This window comes from Mastigoproctus giganteus, chromosome 11 (genome assembly GCF_048544385.1).
Source record: "Mastigoproctus giganteus isolate SK-2022 chromosome 11, ASM4854438v1, whole genome shotgun sequence".
In the NCBI taxonomy this organism is placed as follows: Eukaryota; Metazoa; Arthropoda; class Arachnida; order Uropygi; family Thelyphonidae; genus Mastigoproctus; species Mastigoproctus giganteus.
The window spans coordinates 3,561,131-3,581,874 of NC_143585.1; the positions used below are offsets into that span (position 1 = coordinate 3,561,131).

Sequence of the window (20,744 nt, forward strand, 5' to 3'; positions counted from 1 at the left end):
CAGTTTCTTAATGCATGAATAATCACTGCTGATAATCAGTTCAAGGGTATTACCCCATCTTATTTTTCCTCTCGAACATGCTACTGTAGAAAACAATCATCCAGTGAATCCACAAAAGTCTTGCTATTGTGTGAGTGACCAAACACAAGTTCCAGTCAATATTTGGGAAGTTAAAATCCCCCATTATAAGACAGTTTGGTTTACTGGCTCACTCTATTTCTCTGTATAGTTCATTATACTCATCAGAGTCATTATACCTGTACACACTCCTACTCCATTTTTGCTTGCCCCTTGCTTATGTCTCACCCACACACACTTGAGAACTTAGTTCTCAAGTGTGTGTGTGTGTGTGTGTGTGTGTGTGTGTGTGTGTGTGTGTGTGTGTGTGTGTGTGTGTGTGTTATATAGATTGTGTTATGCATTAAATTAATGAAAGTTGAAAAGAAAAAAAGAGAAATGGGAGAAGACAAAGGGGAATGATGAGAAAAGGAAGAGGAAGTATAGATATTGAAAAGGGAAAAAAGCACAATAAAAAATTTATATACAAGATAAAAATATATTGCAGCATAGGGGAACAGGTATCCTGTGTGTTATCAGACACTCAGCCTAAAACACTGATGGATCCAATATCTCTCTATTACAGAAGATTTAGGAGAAGTCTGGTTGGCCTGCCTCCCTAAAATCCACTCATGCACACCTTCTCGATGGTAAGCCCTGTTACGTCACTTAGGTGGCAACGAACGTGTAGAGTGGTTCTCTTCAAGACGCCTGGTCAGCGTGAAGAGGAAAAGACCAAACCCTCCAGCAATGAGAGCACAACAATACAAATGGCCCTCAGTCCCCAGCAGCTTTCACTCTCCCTCTTACGGCAGCGAGAGGATCAGAGTGGAAGCAGAGGGTGCTAAGAATCTCTGGGTACGACCAGGCTGCCATGCATGGAAATTGAACTTGGCCTGTTATAACGTACGATCACTCATCGGTGAAGACAGGATATTAGAGCTGGAAAAGGAATTAGAAATTGTGAATTGGAATATCATCGGTTTGGCTGAAACAAGAAGAAGAAATGAATCACTTATAAGTTTATCAAGTGGAAATCTGCTGTACACCAATGGAAACAGTGAAAGGAGTGAAGGTGGAGTTGGGTTTCTGGTCCATAAAGATTTTAAAAACAACATTTTGGAATTCAAAAGTACATCACCAAGGGTGTCAAGACTAATATTCAAGATTTCTAAGAGGTACAAGCTGAAGATTATAATGATTTATGCACCAACATCGAGCCATGATGATGAAGAGGTTGAAGAAATGTACACTGAAATTGAGAGTCTTCTAGATGAGCAGAAAACCCACTACACTATTATTATGGGGGACTTCAATGCTAAGGTTGGAAAAAGGCAAAACAGCGCAGAAAGAGGAACTATAGGAAATTTTGGAATTGGTGAAAGAAATAAAAGAGGTGAAAGACTTGTGGAATTTGCAGAATCTCAAGGACTGTCAGTAATGAACACTTTTTTCAAGAAAAGGGTGAACAGAAAGTGGATGTAAGAGTCCAAATGGATTAACAACTAATGAAATCGACTTCATCCTCACTAACAGAAGATATATTGTGAATGATGTTACCGTCCTGAATAAGGTAAATGTTGGAAGTGATCACAGAATGGTAAGATGTACACTTGATATAGATGTAGGAAAGGAAAGGAAAAAACTGACTCGAGTAAATAATACAAAGGTCTTTGAAATAACAGAGGAGGAGAAAAAGCAGTATGTACTGGAACTTAAGAACAAGTTTGAGCTTCTGCAGACTGCTCAGGACCAAGATATCGACGAGGAATATTACAACTTTCTGAAAGTGATAAAGCCCAAGAAACCTATAGGGAAACAGAAATCCAAAGAAGAAAAAATTAGTCAAGAAACACTTGTCATGATAAACCAAAGACGACAAATGAAGAGCAAGAAAAACACTGACAGGGAGAAAATTGAGTATACTGCGTTATGCAAAGCCATTAGAAAGAGACTCAGAGAGGACATAAGAAGATTTAACACAAGAAAAGTAGAACAAGCATTAAGGGAAAACAAAGGATTTAAATCAGCAGCCATGAGCAGTAATACAGAAAGACAAATGATACTGAAACTGAAGAATAGCGATGGTGTACTTATAAACAGCAGAGAAGGCATAATTCAAATAGCAGAAGACTACTATAGAGAATTATACAAGGAGCGAGGGAATGATACCAGCAGTGGGGAATATGGATTGCAAAGTAGCAACACATACGACATACCCGATATTCTTCCTGATGAGGTAGAACATGCATTGAAGAAAATGAAGAATCGGAAAGCCCCGGGGGAAGAGGAAGCTACTGTAGAGTTGTTAAAATTGGGAGGAAGAGACATAACACAAAAACTGGCAAGGCTCTTCACAAAGTGCATTAGAAAAGGTGTGATGCCTAAGCAGTGGAATAATGCAATCATAGTTTTGCTGCATAAGAAAGGAGATAAATCAGAAATTGGAAATTATAGACCAATTAGCTTGTTATCCCATATTTACAAGTTGTTTACAAGGGTCATTACTAACAGATTAGAAAGAATACTTGATGAGAATCAACCGAAAGAGCAAGCTGGCTTTAGGACAGGATTCTCAACTATGGATCACCTTCACGTAATATCACAGCTAATGAAGAAAGCAAATGAATATAAAACACCATTATGCCTGGCATTTGTGGATTATGAAAAGGCATTTGACTCCATACAGCATAAGGCAATGTTTCGGGCACTGGAAAGACAAGGCATAGATACTCCATATATTATGATTTTGAAGAAAATATATGAGAGTGCTACATCCTTTATTTGACTAGACAAAGACAGTAGCAAATTTAAAATCGAGAAAGGAGTTCGACAAGGAGACACAATATCTTCGAAGCTGTTTACTGCTGCCCTTGAGGAAGCTTTCAGAAGATTAGACTGGTCGCAGAAAGGAGTCAATGTGAACGGAGAGTACCTAAACCATTTACGATTTGCAGATGACATTGTGGTCATAAGCCACGATCCCAAAGAATTAGAGGAAAATCTTAATCAGTTATGCACAGTTAGTAAGGATTTTGGACTAAAGATGAATATGGCTAAAACAAAAGTAATGATGAACAAGTATGCCACGGAAAGGGAAATAATGATTGGAGGAGCAGTAATTGAAAAGGTGGAGTCATACACTTATCTGGGACAAGTTATTAGCTGTAATAATGATAAATGGCTGGAAGTCAAGAGAAGAATAAATTTTGGATGGATAGCATTCAGGAAATATAGTCACATACTGAAGAGCAATATCCCAGTTTGTTTGAAACGTAAAATAATGAATCAATGTATACTCCCCACCATGACTTATGGAAGTGAAACTTGGGCACTCACCAAAAGAATGGAAGAGAAGCTAAGAACTACACAGCGAAGAATGGAACGAATTATATTGGGAATCAGACTGTTAGATAAGAAGAGAAACACATGGATTAGGCAGCAAACTCAAGTAAAGGACATTCTTATCAAAACTAAAGAACTAAAATGGTCTTGGGCAGGACACATAGCTCGAAGACATGATGACAGATGGACTAAGAAAATAACAGAATGGTACCCAAGAGGAGCTAGAAGAAAACCTGGAAGACAAAGGCGGAGATGGATAGATGAAATTCATGAGTTTTTGGGTAGTAGATGGATGGCCAATGCTCAAAACAGAAGGAACTGGAAAGTTGCTGGAGAGGCCTTCATCCTGCAGTGGATTGAAAATGGCTGATGATGATGATTGCACAACCCTGGCATCTCCTCAAGTGTCAACCACCGAATTGCACAAAAAAATGATAATATAATGTTCTCTCTCTAACACAAAGTACGTGCCATAGCTGAGCAAAATTAATAACGTGAAATAAGGAAGATTTAAATTTAGAGTAGAACATAGTTTAGATATAAAGAAAGTGATGGAGGATATATAAAGCAGGCATGTATTTTATGGTTGACGTGACGAACGAAAAATGTAAAGACGGAACAGCTAAAGTATTCAATTAACATAAAGTACTATTAACATAATAATGAGCCTCGAGTCAAAATAAATGCATTGTTGAAATATATATTATATAAATACAGTGGACAGAGAAAACAAGGGAAAAAAGTATAGACAAAATGGTTAAAGAACTTACCTAACATAATGAACGATTACCACAAGATGGGACCGGAGTCAAAGACGCATGTGTGTGTGAATGAATACTATATAAGGATGATGACAATAGCAACCTCAAGTGGTCAAAATTGTGTCTGGAAGGAATATGTATTTAAATATATATGTTTTTTTTTAATATTATTGGGATGTAAAAGTAGCTAAAATTAAATGCCAGAAGACAAGGCATTTAGGCTGCTGTCTGAGCCATACGCTTAAGCTGAAAAATGTGAAATATCACCAGATAAGATGCTACAATCCAACCTCAACGCAAAAAAAAGGGGGAAAAAAAAAGTAAGAGAAGTTATGAAAAAAAAAAAAAAAAGATGACACCCAGTGATTAGGGGTACAGTATTTATGTACAAACATTCTGCAAATTGCATTCATAGGTACATGTTTTCCACTGCAAAACAGCAACAAGGTGTGTTATGTACAAATTATACAAACCCAACAAATGAGATAGGGAAAAGGAATTCACTGAAAATCTAGCCGATCTAGGAATATTAAGCTTTTATCTAAGGAGAGGAATGAAGCCAAATGTAATTAGACAAAAATAAGATATAATTTAGTTGAGAATTTGATTCAGACAAATCTGATTAGGTAATAGTTTTTTGAGATTAATAATATTAAATGCCTTATGAAAACATTACTGTAGATAAGTCAAGGGAAATAAATTATCAATAAGTGTAAGATAATTTTCTAATGTTATTAATAGCAATATTGAAATCACTACAAATAGATACAATCCTGAGACTGAGAAAGAATATTGGAATGGATACTTTTTTGAAATATTGGATAGCCAATGAGTAAAGTTGACCACATTAAATTAAAGGCATCATATTTATTAAAATGTCAATGATAGTAGACTTATCATTAATACATGCATCGAAGTCTAGATAATTAGCTACATGGTTAAAAAAATTAGTTTTTTCCAAAGTTAGTTCCTAGGGATATAGATGGAAAAATCTTCAAGAAATTTTGGACAATTAAACACACGTCATCAACATATCCAAAGAATATGATGTCCTTGGGAAAGGAGACTTCAAACCGGTTAAGCTATAAATTGGCAATAATACACGAAACAGGACTGCCCATTGGCGGGCCTTGAATTTGTTAATAATTCTGTTCAAAAACAAAATTATTGAAAATAAATAGATTGACCAGATTATTTCAGAAAGTAGCATTACATTTAATTACCTGCTTGTGTTCGTGATAAATTTTATGAAGAACATTTTTTTTTAGATTATCCAGATTAATGCTTGTGAAAAGACAAAGTCAAATGTTTGAATATCAGTAATGTTACTGGTATTTAATTTATTTGAAACAGATTATTAAGAATAGTTTGCTATTAGGTAATATGTTCAGAATGAGTTTAAGAAATTGTTCAAAAACTTTACCTTTTTGTATACAGTGGCACACAAAACCTCTGCATTACCTTAAAAAAAAGTAACAGTTGTAGTGAAACCTATAAGATATTGTTTGATTTCAGTCATTTTGTTTGTCGCAAAGCAAAGGTAAAGCTTTTGAACAATTTCTATAAATTACTGTCTGATCAATTGCATCAGACAGTAATTGCAAGGTATTGCATCAGCTGTTTCTATAAATATGGTGTTGTAAGGGTATACACACTGATTAGTATCCTGTTATGCCTAGGTGTAAGCATGGCTCCATATGTTCAGTTGACACCAAGAGAAAAAAGTGTAGCTGTTGATCTGTCCTGCGAAGGGCTTTCTACATGTGCTATCGCTGATAAAATAGGCTGCCACGAGTCAACAGTATCCCAGGTGCTGAAATTAAAGCGTGAAACCGGTGATGCGAAGAGAAGACCTGGATCACGCAGTAAGAAAGTGACTACGCTTTCCCAAGATTGATATTTGAAATGGGTACGCTTTGTAATCACCATGCTAGTGCTCCTGATCTAAAACTGAACTTTGAGATGACCTCTGGTGTTGAAACAAGTGCACGAACTATCCAAAAATGATTTTTGGAATGTGGTCTGCATGCCTATCGGCCCAAGAAGAAGCCTTTGTTGACCCAACAAATGAGGAAGAAGTGACTTGGTTGGGTTAAAATGCATGTTTTGCTTCGTGGACAAAAGAGCAATGGGACAGTCATCTTTTCTGATGAATCAAAATTCAACCTGCATGGCTCCGGTGGGAAGTGATATGTCAGAAGACGAAAATAGGAGGCATACCATCCTGACTGCATAATGCTGACTGTAAAGTTCCCTGCCAGTCAGATGGTCTGGGGATGCATAACAAGCAAAGGGGTGGGGCGAATTAAGTTTATTAACGGAACGGTGAATGCAGAAACCTATGCTGCTGTCTTGGAGGAGTGCCTGAAACCTGTCATTAGGGATCACCATACAGACTTCCAAAACTGCATTTTTCAACAGGACTCAGCACCTTGCCATTTTATGCTATTTAGATTTACTTACACCAATGTTTTCCCTCCTTTTTCTCCCTTAAGGTGCAGTCATACCTCAGAAATGTGGCATTCCAGTGTTGAACTGGCCTGCCAGCAGTCAGATTTGAACCTTATTGAAAATTACTGGTACATAATGTCTAAAATTTCACAGAAGAAACCAACAAGTAAGATTCAGCTGCAGCAGAGCATTGTAAGGGTGTGGTACCAAAATTGGGTAACTGTATGTCCAGAAGTTGATTAACTCTCTGCCAGATTGTTGCAAGACTAATTGCAGCTCGAGGAGGAACAGCAAAATATTGAGAACTTATTTTGCTGATTTACGGTACATAATACTATTACATTAACTTGTCATTTCAGTTTGTACACGTAAATGCAATAAAACATGTCTGGTTGTCATGATTGCCATTACATGATTTCTCATATTTCCATTAATTATTAGCATTAGCATTAGTAGAGGCATATGATGCAAGAAAGCAAGCTTATGCAGCATCAGCCAAAAAAAAAAAAAAAAACCCACTTCCACTTCACCCCTTCGTTCGTTTGAAATACCTGTCCAGCTGCACCTTAAATTTATTTAGGCTATCAACTTCCACAACAAGGGATGGAAGTCTGCTCCACCACCCAACTACCCACTGGCTAAAGGCAATTTCTGCACATCTATCCTACATCTGTCTTTCCTCAATTTGAATTTATGCCCTCTCAGGTGATTATTCTGAGCAAGAGGAAGAATCCCATCAGCATTGAGCATGCTCAAACCATTCAAGGCTTTATACACCTCTATCAGATCACCTCGCCGGTGCCTAGTCTCCAGACACTGTAATTTGAAAAATTCTTAAGCCTTTCTTCGTAAGAGCAACCCTTTGTTCCAATCACTAATCTTGTTGCCCTTCTCTGTACTCGTTCCAGCAGCTCTACATCCTTCTTGAAATGAGGCCTCCAGACCTGTATACAGTACTCAAGGTGTGGCCTGACCATTGCCTTATACACGGGAATAATCACCTCCTTATCCCTGCTAGAAAAATTCCTTGTATATCATTGACAAGACCATGAGCTACTCTTGCAGCCCATCTGCACTGCTCAGAGAACTTCATATCTGCCTGCACAATTATCCCAAGGTCCTTTTCATTCTCTACCACTGTCAGTGTAGTACCATAGAGTTGATACATTGCTCTGGGGTTGCAGTTTCCCCTATGTAGTACTTTTCATTTGTCAATGTTAAACTTCATTTGCCACCTCTCAGCCCATCTGCTCAACCTTTCCAGATCCTGTTGCAGCAGCATAGTGTCAGTAGTATCCTTAACAACCCTGCCAACCTTTGTATTATCTGCAAACTTGGACATTAAGCTTGATATACCATCATCAATATTATTTATAAATACAGGAAACAATAATGGACCCAACACTGAACCCTGAGGGATTCCACTAATAACATTAGTCCACGATGAGCAGTGTTCATTGATTACCACTCTCTGTCTTCTCCCCCTCAACCACCCCTTTATCCATAGCAGCAATTTGCCTCCAATGCCACACTGCTCCAATTTGTGCAGCAGTCTTCCATGTGCAACAGTATCAAAAGCCTTTCTAAGATCCAAGTATATAATATCAGTTATTCCCTGTATCCAGCTCTTTTGTGACTGCATCATAGTATCCAATCAAATTGGTCAGGCATTATGTATTTTACCTTTGGGAAGATATAGCAATTAGGTATACAGGTGGAGTCTTTATTGGATTTCATTCACAGAGTAAAATCATATATCCCATTTAACAAATGCACTTCAAACATTTCTGCAACCCATAATGGTGCAAAACACATTATTTACAAAATTCACAAGTGATGCAGTTTTTTTTTGTCCACCATTATATATTTATAGAGATTATATATACAATAGTGCTCAAAAAAATTGCAAATTTTTTTTTTTTTTTTTTTTTTATGACATTAGACTTGAGCTTCTGTGGATTTTAATTATCGGAAAATATGTATAGAGGAAGATTGTTCAAGAAACAAAAGTTGAGTCAATAGACGAGGAAGAAGAAAAGTTGGTTCTGTAAGTTTGAAGTTGGACAGTAAAAAAATGTTGAATGGTAACAGCACATTACCATTTCTGCTTTGAAAGAGAGCAGGAATTATAGAAGCCAATTCAGACTGCTTTGAAAGAGAGCAGGAATTATAGAAGCCAATTCAGAAGAACAGTGCCCATAAAGTATCTATAGAAAAGGCATGCAACAGAAACAGAACATCTATGTTATTGTTATTTGGTTTTTAGGAGCATTAGCAACTAGGGCCATATTGCTCCGGGGATATGCAGTGGTCATTCCCTGACCTTTCCACAACCTCTGTATTTGGTGGTCACGGGCTCGAACCCCAGCCTAATCAAGAAGCATGTTCTACGCACTGCTGCTCCTGCCCACCTGGCTACGGAGGTGCCAAGACATCTATGAAGTGGAGAGATTCTGTTCAAGATGTTGTTAATTAACCTAACTTCCCTCTTCTCAATGGAATCTGCAAGTCTGAGAGAAGTTTTGGGTGCACTACCCCAGATGTGGGAGCAATATTCCATGGTAGGGCAGATTTGCAATTTGTACAGAGTGAACAGATGCTTAGAAGAAAAGTAACGCTGAGAGTAAAAGAGAAAACCCAGTTTTTTAGATGCAGAGGAAGCAATATTTGTAATGTGCTTATGCCAAGAGAGATTAGAAGTAAGGGTAATTTCCAATTAGAGATATATCATGTTGCGTAGAAATCTGAGTTATCGAAGATAAGCATAGGAGCAGAAGAATCCTTTTTGCAAGATATAAGACAAGACTGAGTTTTAGAAGGATTGAAAACAACTAAGTTATCTTTGCCCAACTGGAGAATTACCTGGAGATCAGCATTTAAGGAATTGGTAGCAGATATTAGAAAAGTTGAAGCTGTTTGAGCAGAGAAAGGTTTCTCAAAACAGATGGAATGCAATGCGCTAGCATCAGCAAAACTACAGATAGGATTTCCAGTCAATGGAAGAAGGTCAAGAGGAAAGAGTGCAAGAAAGAACCAAACCTTGGGGAACAACTGCATTAGTGGAGAAATTAGAAGACAGAGATCCATCCACTGTTTTTCCCAGGACCTATCAAATGGGTGCACTGCCTGTTGAATTTAACTGACTGCCCAGCTAAAATTTAAGTGATTCTTGCTGTACCATACGGTACTGTTCAATGATCTTGATCAATATTAATTCAAACATACTATGCGATCGAGGTCAATGCTACAGGAGCATATAATGTTAAATTATGCAATTAATTTTTGCTCTGGATCGTCACATTTATAAAAAAAAAAAAAAAAACAGAAAATTTTAATATATTGCGAAGTATTACACTTCCCCACCTGGCTACATCATAATGCCACCCAACTGGCAAAATATTCTGGGGCAAACACTGCTTGGCACATCCAGGGTCCTGAGCTGGATATCATCATTCTTCTCTTTCTTGATGATTCCCTTTTGACTCCCCCTCTCTATTTCCCAGGGTAACTCAGGAATTTTTTTTGGCTGGTGCAGCACAAGTCTCTGGCTTCCTTGTGCCATATAGCTAGTAATAATAATAATAATCTACCATCACCTGCAGTGAGTGGTCGGAGAGACAACTGGATACCCAATTACAAAAAATAGTTGGCAAACCATAAGATGGAAGTTTATTTAGAAGACCTTTACACCATGATCGAAAGCCTTTGAAATGTCAAGAGCAACTGCTTGAGGTTCACTAAACTTTTCCATAGAATTAGCCTATAGATGGGTAGTGTAAGCCAGAATATCACTGATCTTGATCAATATTAATTCAAACATACTATGCGATCGAGGTCAATGCTACAGGAGCATATAATGTTAAATTATGCAATTAACTTTTGCTCTGGATCGTCACATTTATAAAAAAAAAAAAAAAACAGAAAATTTTATTATACTGCGAAGTATTACACTTCCCCACCTGGCTACATCAGTGGATCGACGCTGATGGAATCTGCACTGGCGATCGTTGATCAGATGGAAGGTTTCTAGGTGGTTTAAGAATTGTCAGTCAATTGATTTCTCCATTACTTTGGAAAGAGTAAGAGGATTTCAATGGGATGATAATTGGATGGGAGGGATTTGTCACCCTTTTAAGGAACTGGCTGGATACGAGCAAATTTCTAAGCAGAAGGAAAAACACTTTTGGAATAATAAAGTGCAAAAAAGGAGACATAGAACAGAAGTATGTTCAGCAGCACAGGTTTTGTGAACAAGTGGAAAAATACCATCAGGACCTGGGGCTGTCTTAGCATCAAGATTCGTCAAACAACCTTGCTAGGATGCTAGCAGGTCAGCTTTATCCTTGGCTGAAGTGGCAATAGAAACATCTGGTTTTGATGTTTCTATTGCCACTAAACTAAATCAGGGTGGCAACTACCACCCTGATTTAGTTTAGTGATTTAGTTTTTAATATGGACGAAACGGGTAGTGGAGTCATCACTTGAGTAAATACGTACTTAAGTGATGACTCCACAGGACCAAAGTAAAAATTAATTTTATTAATTATTTTATATATAAGTATAGAGGGGAACAGGTATCCTGTGTGTTATCAGACACTCAGCCTAAAACACTGATGGAGCCAATATCTCTCTATTACAGAAGATTTAGGAGAAGTCCGGTTGGCCTGCCTCCCTAAAATCCACTCATGCACACCTTCTCGATGGTCAGCCCTGTTACGTCACTTAGGTGGCAACGAACATGTAGAGTGGTTCTTTTCAAGACGCCTGGTCAGCGTGAAGAGAAAAAGATCAAACCCTCCAGCATATGACAGCACAACAAAACAAATGGCCCTCAGTCCCCAGCAGTTTTCACTCTCCCTCATGGCAGCGAGAGGATCAGAGTGGAAGCAGAGGGTGCTAAGAAAATCTGGGTACGACCAGGCTGCCATGCATGGAAACTGAACTTGGCCTGTTATAACGTAAGATCATTCATCGGTGAAGACAGGATATTAGAGCTGGAAAAGGAATTAGAAAATGTGAATTGGAATATCATCGGTTTGGCTGAAACAAGAAGAAGAAATGAATCACTTATAAGTTTATCAAGTGGAAATCTGCTGTACACCAATGGAAACAGTGAAAGGAGTGAAGGTGGAGTTGGGTTTCTGGTCCATAAAGATTTTAAAAACAACATTTTGGAATTCAAAAGTACATCACCGAGGGTGTCAAGACTAATACTCCAGATTACCAAGCTAAAGATTATAACGATTTATGCACCAACATCGAGCCATGATGATGAAGAGATTGAAGAAATGTACACCAGTATTGAGAGTCTTCTAGATGAGCAGAAACCCCATTACCCTATTATTATGGGGGACTTCAATGCTAAGGTTGGAAAAAGACAAAACAGCGCAGAAAGGGGAACTATAGAAAATTTTGGAATTGGTGAAAGAAATGAAAGAGGTGAAAGAGTTGTGGAATTTGCAGAATCTCAAGGACTCTCACTAATGAACACTTTTTTCAAGAAAAGGGTGAACAGAAAGTGGACATGGAAGAGTCCAAATGGATTAACAACAAATGAAATCGACTTCATCCTCACTAACAGAAGATATATTGTGAATGATGTTACCGTCCTGAATAAGGTAAATGTTGGAAGTGATCACAGAATGGTAAGATGTATACTTGATATAAATGTAGGAAACGAAAGGAAAAAACTGACTTCAGTAAATAATACAAAGGTCTTTGAGATAACAGAAGAGGAGAAAAAGTAGTATGTACTGGAACTTAAGAACAAGTTTGAGCTTCTGCAGACTGCTCAGGACCAAGATATCGAAGAGGAATATTACAACTTTCTGAAAATGATAAAGCCCAAGAAACCTATAGGGAAAAAGAAATCCAAAGAAGAAAAAATTAGTCAGGAAACACTTGTCATGATGAACTGAAGACGACAAATGAAGAGCAAGAAAAACACTGGCAGGGAGAAAATTGAGTATACTGAGTTATGCAAAGCCATTAGAAAGAGACTCAGAGAGGACATAAGAAGATTTAACACAAGAAAAGTAGAACAAGCATTAAGGGAAAACAAAGGATTTAAATCAGCAGCCATGAGCAGTAATACAGAAAGACAAATGATACTGAAACTGAAGAATAGCGATGGTGTACTTATAAACAGCAGAGAAGGCATAATTCAAATAGCAGAAGACTACTATAGAGAATTATACAAGGAGTGAGGGAATGATGCCAGCAGTGGGGAAGATGGATTGCAAAGTAGCAATACATACGACATACCTGATATTCTTCCTGATGAGGTAGAACATGCATTGAAGAAAATGAAGAATCAGAAAGCCCCGGGGGAAGATGAAGTTACTATAGACTTGTTAAAATTGGGAGGAAGAGACATAACACAAAAACTGGCAAGGCTCTTCACAAAGTGCATTCGAAAAGGTGTGACACCTAAGCAGTGGAATAATGCAATCATAGTTTTGCTGCATAAGAAAGGAGATAAATCAGAAATTGGAAATTATAGACGAATTAGCTTGTTATCCCACATCTACAAGTTGTTCACAAGGGTCATTACTAACAGATTATAAAGAATACTTGATGAGAATCAACCGAAAGAGCAAGATGGCTTTAGGACAGGTTTCTCAACTATGGATCACCTTCACGTAATAGAACAGCTAATCTTCTTCTTCTTTGGTCCTTAGCTGGCAGCTGGGGGAGGCGGTTGGCCACGCAACCAGTATGCTGCTGTAGGTGCCGCAGGGTCATGCGGTTTCTTGCCTAGTTTCCCCGGTTTCCCGGTTCTGGTCATTTCGGCAGGATGACCACCCTCCTCCTTTCGCAGCCGGGCTTGGGACCGTCCATGGCGGAGTTTAGAACAGCTAATGGAGAAAGCAAATGAATATAAAACACCATTATGCCTGGCATTTGTGGATTATGAAAAGGTATTTGACTCCATACAGCATAAGGCAATGCTTAGGGCACTGGAAAGACAAGGCATAGATACCCCATATATTATGATTTTGAAGAAAATATATGAGAGTGCTACCTCCTTTATTAGTCTGCTGACGAGGAGTCTGCTGACGAGGCTACTAGAGACGGTCGTTTTCAAAGCCGCTAAGTGGATTTTTCTTATTTATTGATTTGAAATTATTGTTTTTCTAAAACTTTTGATTTAAATTTAGTAGTATAACATTATTTTGTGATTTTCTGATTAATTTGGTGTAATTATTGTTTACTCGGCCTTGTAATTGCATAAAAGTATCGGTAAAGGTTTCCACGTGTTTCAACTCCGCTAACCGTTCGTAATTTTCCCGCCTTTGTGATACGATATACCGTACTAGATAGCGTTAGTTGAACTTCGTTAGCAGTTAAATTGTACGTTTAAATAAATACATATAACGACTTAGATTACAAACGTAATATAATTAATTTTATTTAACATAATTAATTATACATATAACCACTTAGGTTACGTAACATAAATAATTAGTAAAAACAAATAATTAATACATAACTTGATACGAAAGTTATATAAAGGGATTTCGCAGATAACACTCGTTACTGAAACGTAAATATTTCGTAGATAACACTCGTTACTGAAACGTAAATATTCCGTAGATAACACTCGTTACTGAAACATAAATATAGCGTTATAACTGTGTTTGGATACAAGTTTAGGATTTAATTTTGTACAGAAATTGAAATTTTATTGAAAGTAAATCTAAATCATGACTCAAACCAGAGCAGCAAAGCAAAGGGCTCAAGCTAATGGGAATGCTGTGGACCAGGGGAGAACTGAGGGGGGCAGTTGTCCTCTGAATCACAGCCTTGTAAGATGCACTATTTGCTTGATGTTTGCGGAGCAGTCAAGTATGGGACATGATACTGCCATGGGGGATGTCTTTGTGTGTGTGCGATGCAAGGAGTGTAAGGAGATAAGGCGACAACTCAGCGTTGTTATGGGCCTATATGAGAGCTTGAAGGATAGGGTGGATGCCCTCGAAGGATTACAAGTGAGGGGCCCATCAAGCTCTCAGCTGCCCACACCAATGCCAGAGCTTGCACTTGGTCATCGCGGAACACAGCGGCAACCCCAAGGCAGAATGCGCTGGTCCCAAAGGAACTAGTAGTTGTTGGTGACTCTATTGTCAGGGAAACGGGAAACATGCTTTGTAAAAAGGATAGGTGGAATAGGACCAGGGTATGTCTGCCAGGGGCAAAAGTTGATGACGTTGTAGAGCGGATATCATCTTTTAAGGGCACAAAAGGTGATATAGTTGTACACGTTGGCACTAATGACATTAAGAGTAGGAGACCGGCGGAATTACTTGACAAGTACAGGTCACTGATGAAAAAAAGCCGTGAAATAGGGTTGAAATTGAAAGTGTCTGCAATTCTGCCCAGACACGATAGGAGGGAGTATATGATGAGAGCCCTGTCAATCAATTCGGCCCTGGAAAGATTGTGCAGGGCTCAAGGGGTAGAATTTTTTTCAGCCTGGTCTGTACTTGTTAACAGGAGAGACTGCTTCTACAGGGATGGGATACACTTAAATAGAAAGGGTGCAAGAATGTTTGCTGATGCTATCGAGGCAATGTTAGGTGGGTCGGAAAACTGCTAGATTGGGGGGATACAAGGACTAATAGATTAACAGTAGCCACTGGCAGAGGTGAAAGTGATTCTTGCACTGCTTCTATTGGAATGAGCCGCAGCCTGGAAAATAAGATGCAGGATATTTCAGAGACTGCTGGGAATCATTGGGGTACAAGTAAACACATGGGTTGTGTTAGGGTAGCTAAGAAAAAGAACAGGTGCATGTATACTTGTGTGTACACCAATGCTAGGAGTTTAGTAAATAAATTTGATGAATTTGAGGTATTGCTCAAAACATCAAAGGCAGATATTGTGGGGATTTCAGAGACGTGGTGTCACACAGATATAAGAAATGCAGAACTGGAATTTGGGGAGTACAATGTCTACAGAAAGGATAGACAGGATAGGAAGGGAGGAGGGGTTATGCTATTAGTTAAAAAACACATAAAATCCAAGGAAGTGAAGCCAGTCGACATCGCTGGACAGTGCAGTGTCGAGTCAGTTTGGTGTGACATAAGCATTGGGAGATCAAAATTGAGAGTAGGAGTGTGCTATAGGCCTAATGACTCTGATGAGTATAATAAGAAACTGTTCGGAGAAATAGAGTGGGCCAGTAAATCAGAGAGTCTTATAATGGGGGATTTTAATTTCCCAGATATTGACTGGAATTTGGGGGCTGGTCACTCACACAGTAGCAAGGCTTTTGTGGATTTATTGGATGATTGTTTTCTACATCAGCATGTTCGGGAGGCAACTAGAGGGAGTAATACTCTTGATTTGATTATCAGCAGTGATTCTTCATGCATTAAGAATCTGCAGATAAATGAACCACTAGGTGGCAGTGATCACAGTGTGCTGAAGTGGGAGTTACTCAAAGAGGTAACTACCATTAGGGGTAAAGGGAAGGGGTATTGCTTTCGTAAAGGCGACTACAATGGACTGAGACAGTATTTAAATTCTATACAGTGGGATCAACTGATGATATTGCCAACAGCAAATTCAAAATGGGAAGCATTCAAAGAACTTATTGTGGAAGCTACTAGGCTTTACATACCAACTAAGAAATATTGTTCAAGGTTTAGGCCTAAATGGTTGTCAGATGAACTAATGAGACATGTGGCAGAGAAGAAAAATGCATGGGATACATATAAATTAATGGGTGACATGGAAGCCTATGATAGATACAAGTTGATCTGTAACCAAGTTACAAAGGAGGTTAGGCAGGCGAAGGCAGATTACGAGAGCTCCTTGGCAAGGGATGCGAAGAAAAACAGCAAAGAGTTCTTTACTTATGTAAACTCTAGAAGGAAGGGGATGAATCAGATTGGTCCACTTGAGATCGATGGGTCAACTGTTGATGACCCTGCTCGGGTAGCTAACAAACTAAATGAATATTTTGCATCGACATTCACACATGAGGAGTTATTCAGCGAGGGGAATGCCAGAGGTGTATTCAACTCTAGCAGTAAGCTAGAGAATCTTGTAATAACTGAGAGCAAAGTGGAGGAGAAATTGTTGAAGATAAACACAAGAAAGGCACCTGGGGTGGATGGGATCTATCCAGTTATATTAAAGGAGGCAGCAAAGGAGGTAAGCAAACCCTTAGCCATAATTATGAGAGCTTCCTTGGACTCAGGGGAGGTACCCATTGACTGGAGATGTGCAAATGTGACCCCAATTCACAAAGGGGGATCAAAGGCTGACACAAGTAATTATAGACCTGTGAGTTTAACTTCTGTTCCCGGAAAATTAATGGAGGCACTGGTGAAAGAAGCACTGCAGGATCATCTAGACAAGACTTCAGTTATAGCTAGGACACAGCATGGTTTTGTTAAGGGGAAGTCTTGCCTGACCAATTTGATTGGATACTATGATGCAGTCACAAAAGAACTGGATGCAGGGAATAACTTTGATATTATATACTTGGATCTTAGAAAGGCTTTTGATACTGTTGCACATGGAAGACTGCTGCACAAATTGGAGCAGTGTGGCATTGGAGGCAAGTTGCTGCTATGGATAAAGGGGTGGTTGAGGGGGAGAAGACAGAGAGTGGTAATCAATGGACACTGCTCATCGTGGACTAATGTTATTAGTGGAGTCCCTCAGGGTTCAGTATTGGGGCCTTTATTGTTTTCTGTATTTATAAATGATATTGATGATGGTATATCAGGCTTAATGTCCAAGTTTGCAGACGATACGAAGGTTGGCAGGGTTGTCAAGGACACTACTGACACTATGCTGCTGCAACAGGATTTGGAAAGGTTGAGCAGATGGGCTTCGAGGTGGCAAATGAAGTTTAACATTGACAAATGTAAAGTACTACATATGGGAAACAGCAACCCCAGAGCAACGTATCAACTCTGTGGTACTACACTGACAGTGGTAGAGAATGAAAGGGACCTGGGGGTGGTGGTGCAGGCAGATATGAAGTTCTCTGAGCAGTGCAGACGAGCTGCAAGAGTAGCTCATGGTGTATTGTCAATGATATATAGGAATTTTTCTAGCAGGGATAAGGAGGTGATTATTCCCTTGTATAAGGCAATGGTCAGGCCACACCTAGAGTACTGTATACAGGCCTGGAGGCCTCATTTCAGGAAGGATGTAGAGCTGCTGGAACGAGTACAGAGAAGGGCAACTAGATTGGTGAATGGGACAAAGGGGTTCTCTTACGAAGAAAGGCTTAAGTTTTGCAAATTACAGTGTCTGGAAACTAGGTACCAGCGGGGTGATCTGATAGAGGTGTACAAAGCCTTGAATGGTTTGAGCATGCTCAATGCTGATGGGATTCTTCCTCTAGCTCAGAAAAATCACCTGAGAGGGCATAAATTCAAATTGAGGAAAGACAGATGTAGGATAGATGTGCGGAAATTTGCCTTTAGCCAGCGGGTGGTTGGTGGGTGGAACAGACTTCCATCCCTTGTCGTGGAAGTTGATAGCCTAAATAAGTTTAAGGCTCAGCTGGACAGGTATTTCGAACGAACAGAGGGGTGAAGTGGAAGTGGTTATTTTTATTTATTTATGTTACTTTTTTTTTTTTTTTTTTTTTTGGCTGATGCTGCATAAGCTTGCTTTCTTGCATCAAATGCCTCTACTAATGCTAATGCTAATGCTAATTAGACTAGACAAAGACAGTAGGAAATTTAAAATCGAGAAAGGAGTTCGACAAGGAGTCACAATATCTCTGAAGCTGTTTACTGTTGCCCTTGAGAAAGCTTTCAGAAGATTAGACTAGTTGCAGAAAGGAGTCAATGTGAACGGAGAGTACCTAAATCATTTACGATTTGCAGATGACATTGTGGTCATAAGCCACGATCCCAAAGAATTAGAGGAAAATCTTAATCAGTTATGCACAGTTAGTAAGGATTTTGGACTAAAGATGAATATGGCTAAAACAAAAGTAATGATGAACAAGTATGCCACAGAAAGGGAAATAATGATTGAAGGAGCAGTAATTGAAAAGGTGGCGTCATATACTTATCTGGGACAAGTTATTAGCTGTAATAATGATAAATGTTTGGAAGTCAAGAGAAGAATAAATTTTGGATGGATAGTATTCAGGAAATATAGTCACATACTGAAGAGCAATATCCCAGTTTGTCTGAAACGTTAAAATAATGAACCAATGTATACTCCCCACCATGACTTATGGAAGTGAAACTTGGGCACTCACCAAAAGAATGGAAGAGAAGCTGAGAACTACACAGCGACGAATGGAACGAATTATATTGGGAATCAGACTGTTAGATAAGAAGAGAAACACATGGATTAGGCAGCAAACTCAAGTAAAGGACATTCTTATCAAAACTAAAGAACTAAAATGGTGTTGTGCAGGACACATAGCTAGAAGAGAGCTAGAAGAAAACCTGGAAGACAAAGGCGGAGATGGATAGATGAAATTCATGAGTTTGTGTGTAGTAAATGGATGGCCAGTGCTCAAAACAGAGGGAACTGGAAAGTTGCTGGAGAGGCCTTCATCCTGCAGTGGATTGAAAATGGATGATGATGATATAAGTATAAATAAAACATGTGCATGTTTAAAATATTTAATTATTTATAAAGAGAAATATTAGTGCATACGTGGAAAAATTTTGGAACCTATCTCATTTAATTACATGTCACCTCCGTAGCCAGGTGGGAAGGAGCAGCAGTGTGTAGCACAAGCTTCTTGATTAGACTGGGGTTCTAGCCTGTCACCACCAAATACGGAAGATACGGAAAGGTTCAGAGAATGACCACCGCATATCCCGGAGCAATATGGCCTTAGTTGCTAATGCTCCTAAAAACCAAATAACAAACAATTCAATTACATTATAATTTGGTCTTGTTTTACGACTTTTCATTTTATGACTCTGTTTTGCTGTAACCTAACCATGTCGTAAAACTGGTACTACCTGTGTATACACTTTTTTTTTTTTTTTGCTGTTTTATATAGCATATTCAAGGATCAGGACCACATGGACGTGTTCGAGTTCAGGATCTAGAGGGTGTTGTTCCTGCAGTTAGTTCCATAACTCCAACAGCTGTAGCACCTGGAATGGAATTTGTTGATATTCCTCTCACCAATATGAGGCAGGTAAGCATATTTTCAAAATTATTATTTATTGTGGAATGATCATTTGCCCAGGAATTTAATTTTTTACTTTTCATTAAAAAATGCGAAGTATTTCAGTTAAAAGGCAGTGTGGTCTCTCTCTCTCTCTCTCTCTCTCTCTCTCTCTCTCTCTCTCTCTCTCTCTCTCTCATTTGTAGGTTTAGCTATTTGATTAGACATATAAAAATGTTTTTGTCATATTTGGGACTGCTTTTCTTGGAACATGCAGCAGCCTGGAAAACAAGATGTGGGAAATTACAGGGGCTTGCTAGGGGTCCTCAGGAGAAAAACTAATATATGCGCTGTTGTGTTAGGATTATTATAAGGCACATGCACATACATGCATTATATACCAATGTTAGTAAATAAATTTGATGAATCTCAGTATTGGTGAAGTCTACATCAAATGTCCATGTGATGTGGACAATGTAGAAATATTGGAAACATGATGTGACCCAGATATAGGGGATGCAATACAGTGAGTACAATGTATATGGAAAGGAGCTATTATATATATATATAATATTGATAAAAATAATATGATATAATCACATTACTGAATGACTAAGTAAGAAAAAGTATTAAATTATTAAACTGGGTTATGGATCCGGGCCACTACTGGTTATGCTGCCTTGAATAGTTTGACATGCGCACCTTACTCAGTTTTTTTTCACCAGTCTGACTTTCAACTTTTGGTGACTATGGATTAATTTGACTATGGGCATTTAGCATATTCCATAACCAGTTTTTTTCTCCTCCTAGTCATTGGTATTGTTTTTGAAATATTTTCGACTTTATGTCACTTCACCTTTTTTGATGTTTTTTTTATGAACTGCCAACTTAGTACACGGGCAGAGTAGGTTAAATCTGACCCCGGTGGCCTGTGCTCTGTATGACACATTCTCCAAACTTGCAACATCCACATTTAACACACACCACACAGATCATACTAGCATCTAATGCTTCTA

General features: G+C 38.6%; 1 protein-coding gene across 2 annotated transcripts in view; it reads left to right on the forward strand.

Moving 5' to 3' along the window:
* The window catches only part of muc (dihydrolipoamide S-acetyltransferase muc), a 210,016-nt gene that overhangs the window by 50,502 nt on the left and 138,770 nt on the right, over positions 1 to 20,744 (forward strand). For both annotated transcript variants that reach the window (XR_016547649.1, XM_090385408.1), the window contains exon 5: positions 19,618 to 19,758. Coding sequence is in view for 1 of the 2 variants with exons in the window: in XM_090385408.1 (XP_090241534.1) it covers positions 19,618 to 19,758 (141 nt within the window). In the remaining variant the exon portion in view is untranslated. The remainder of the gene's footprint in view (positions 1 to 19,617; positions 19,759 to 20,744) is intronic.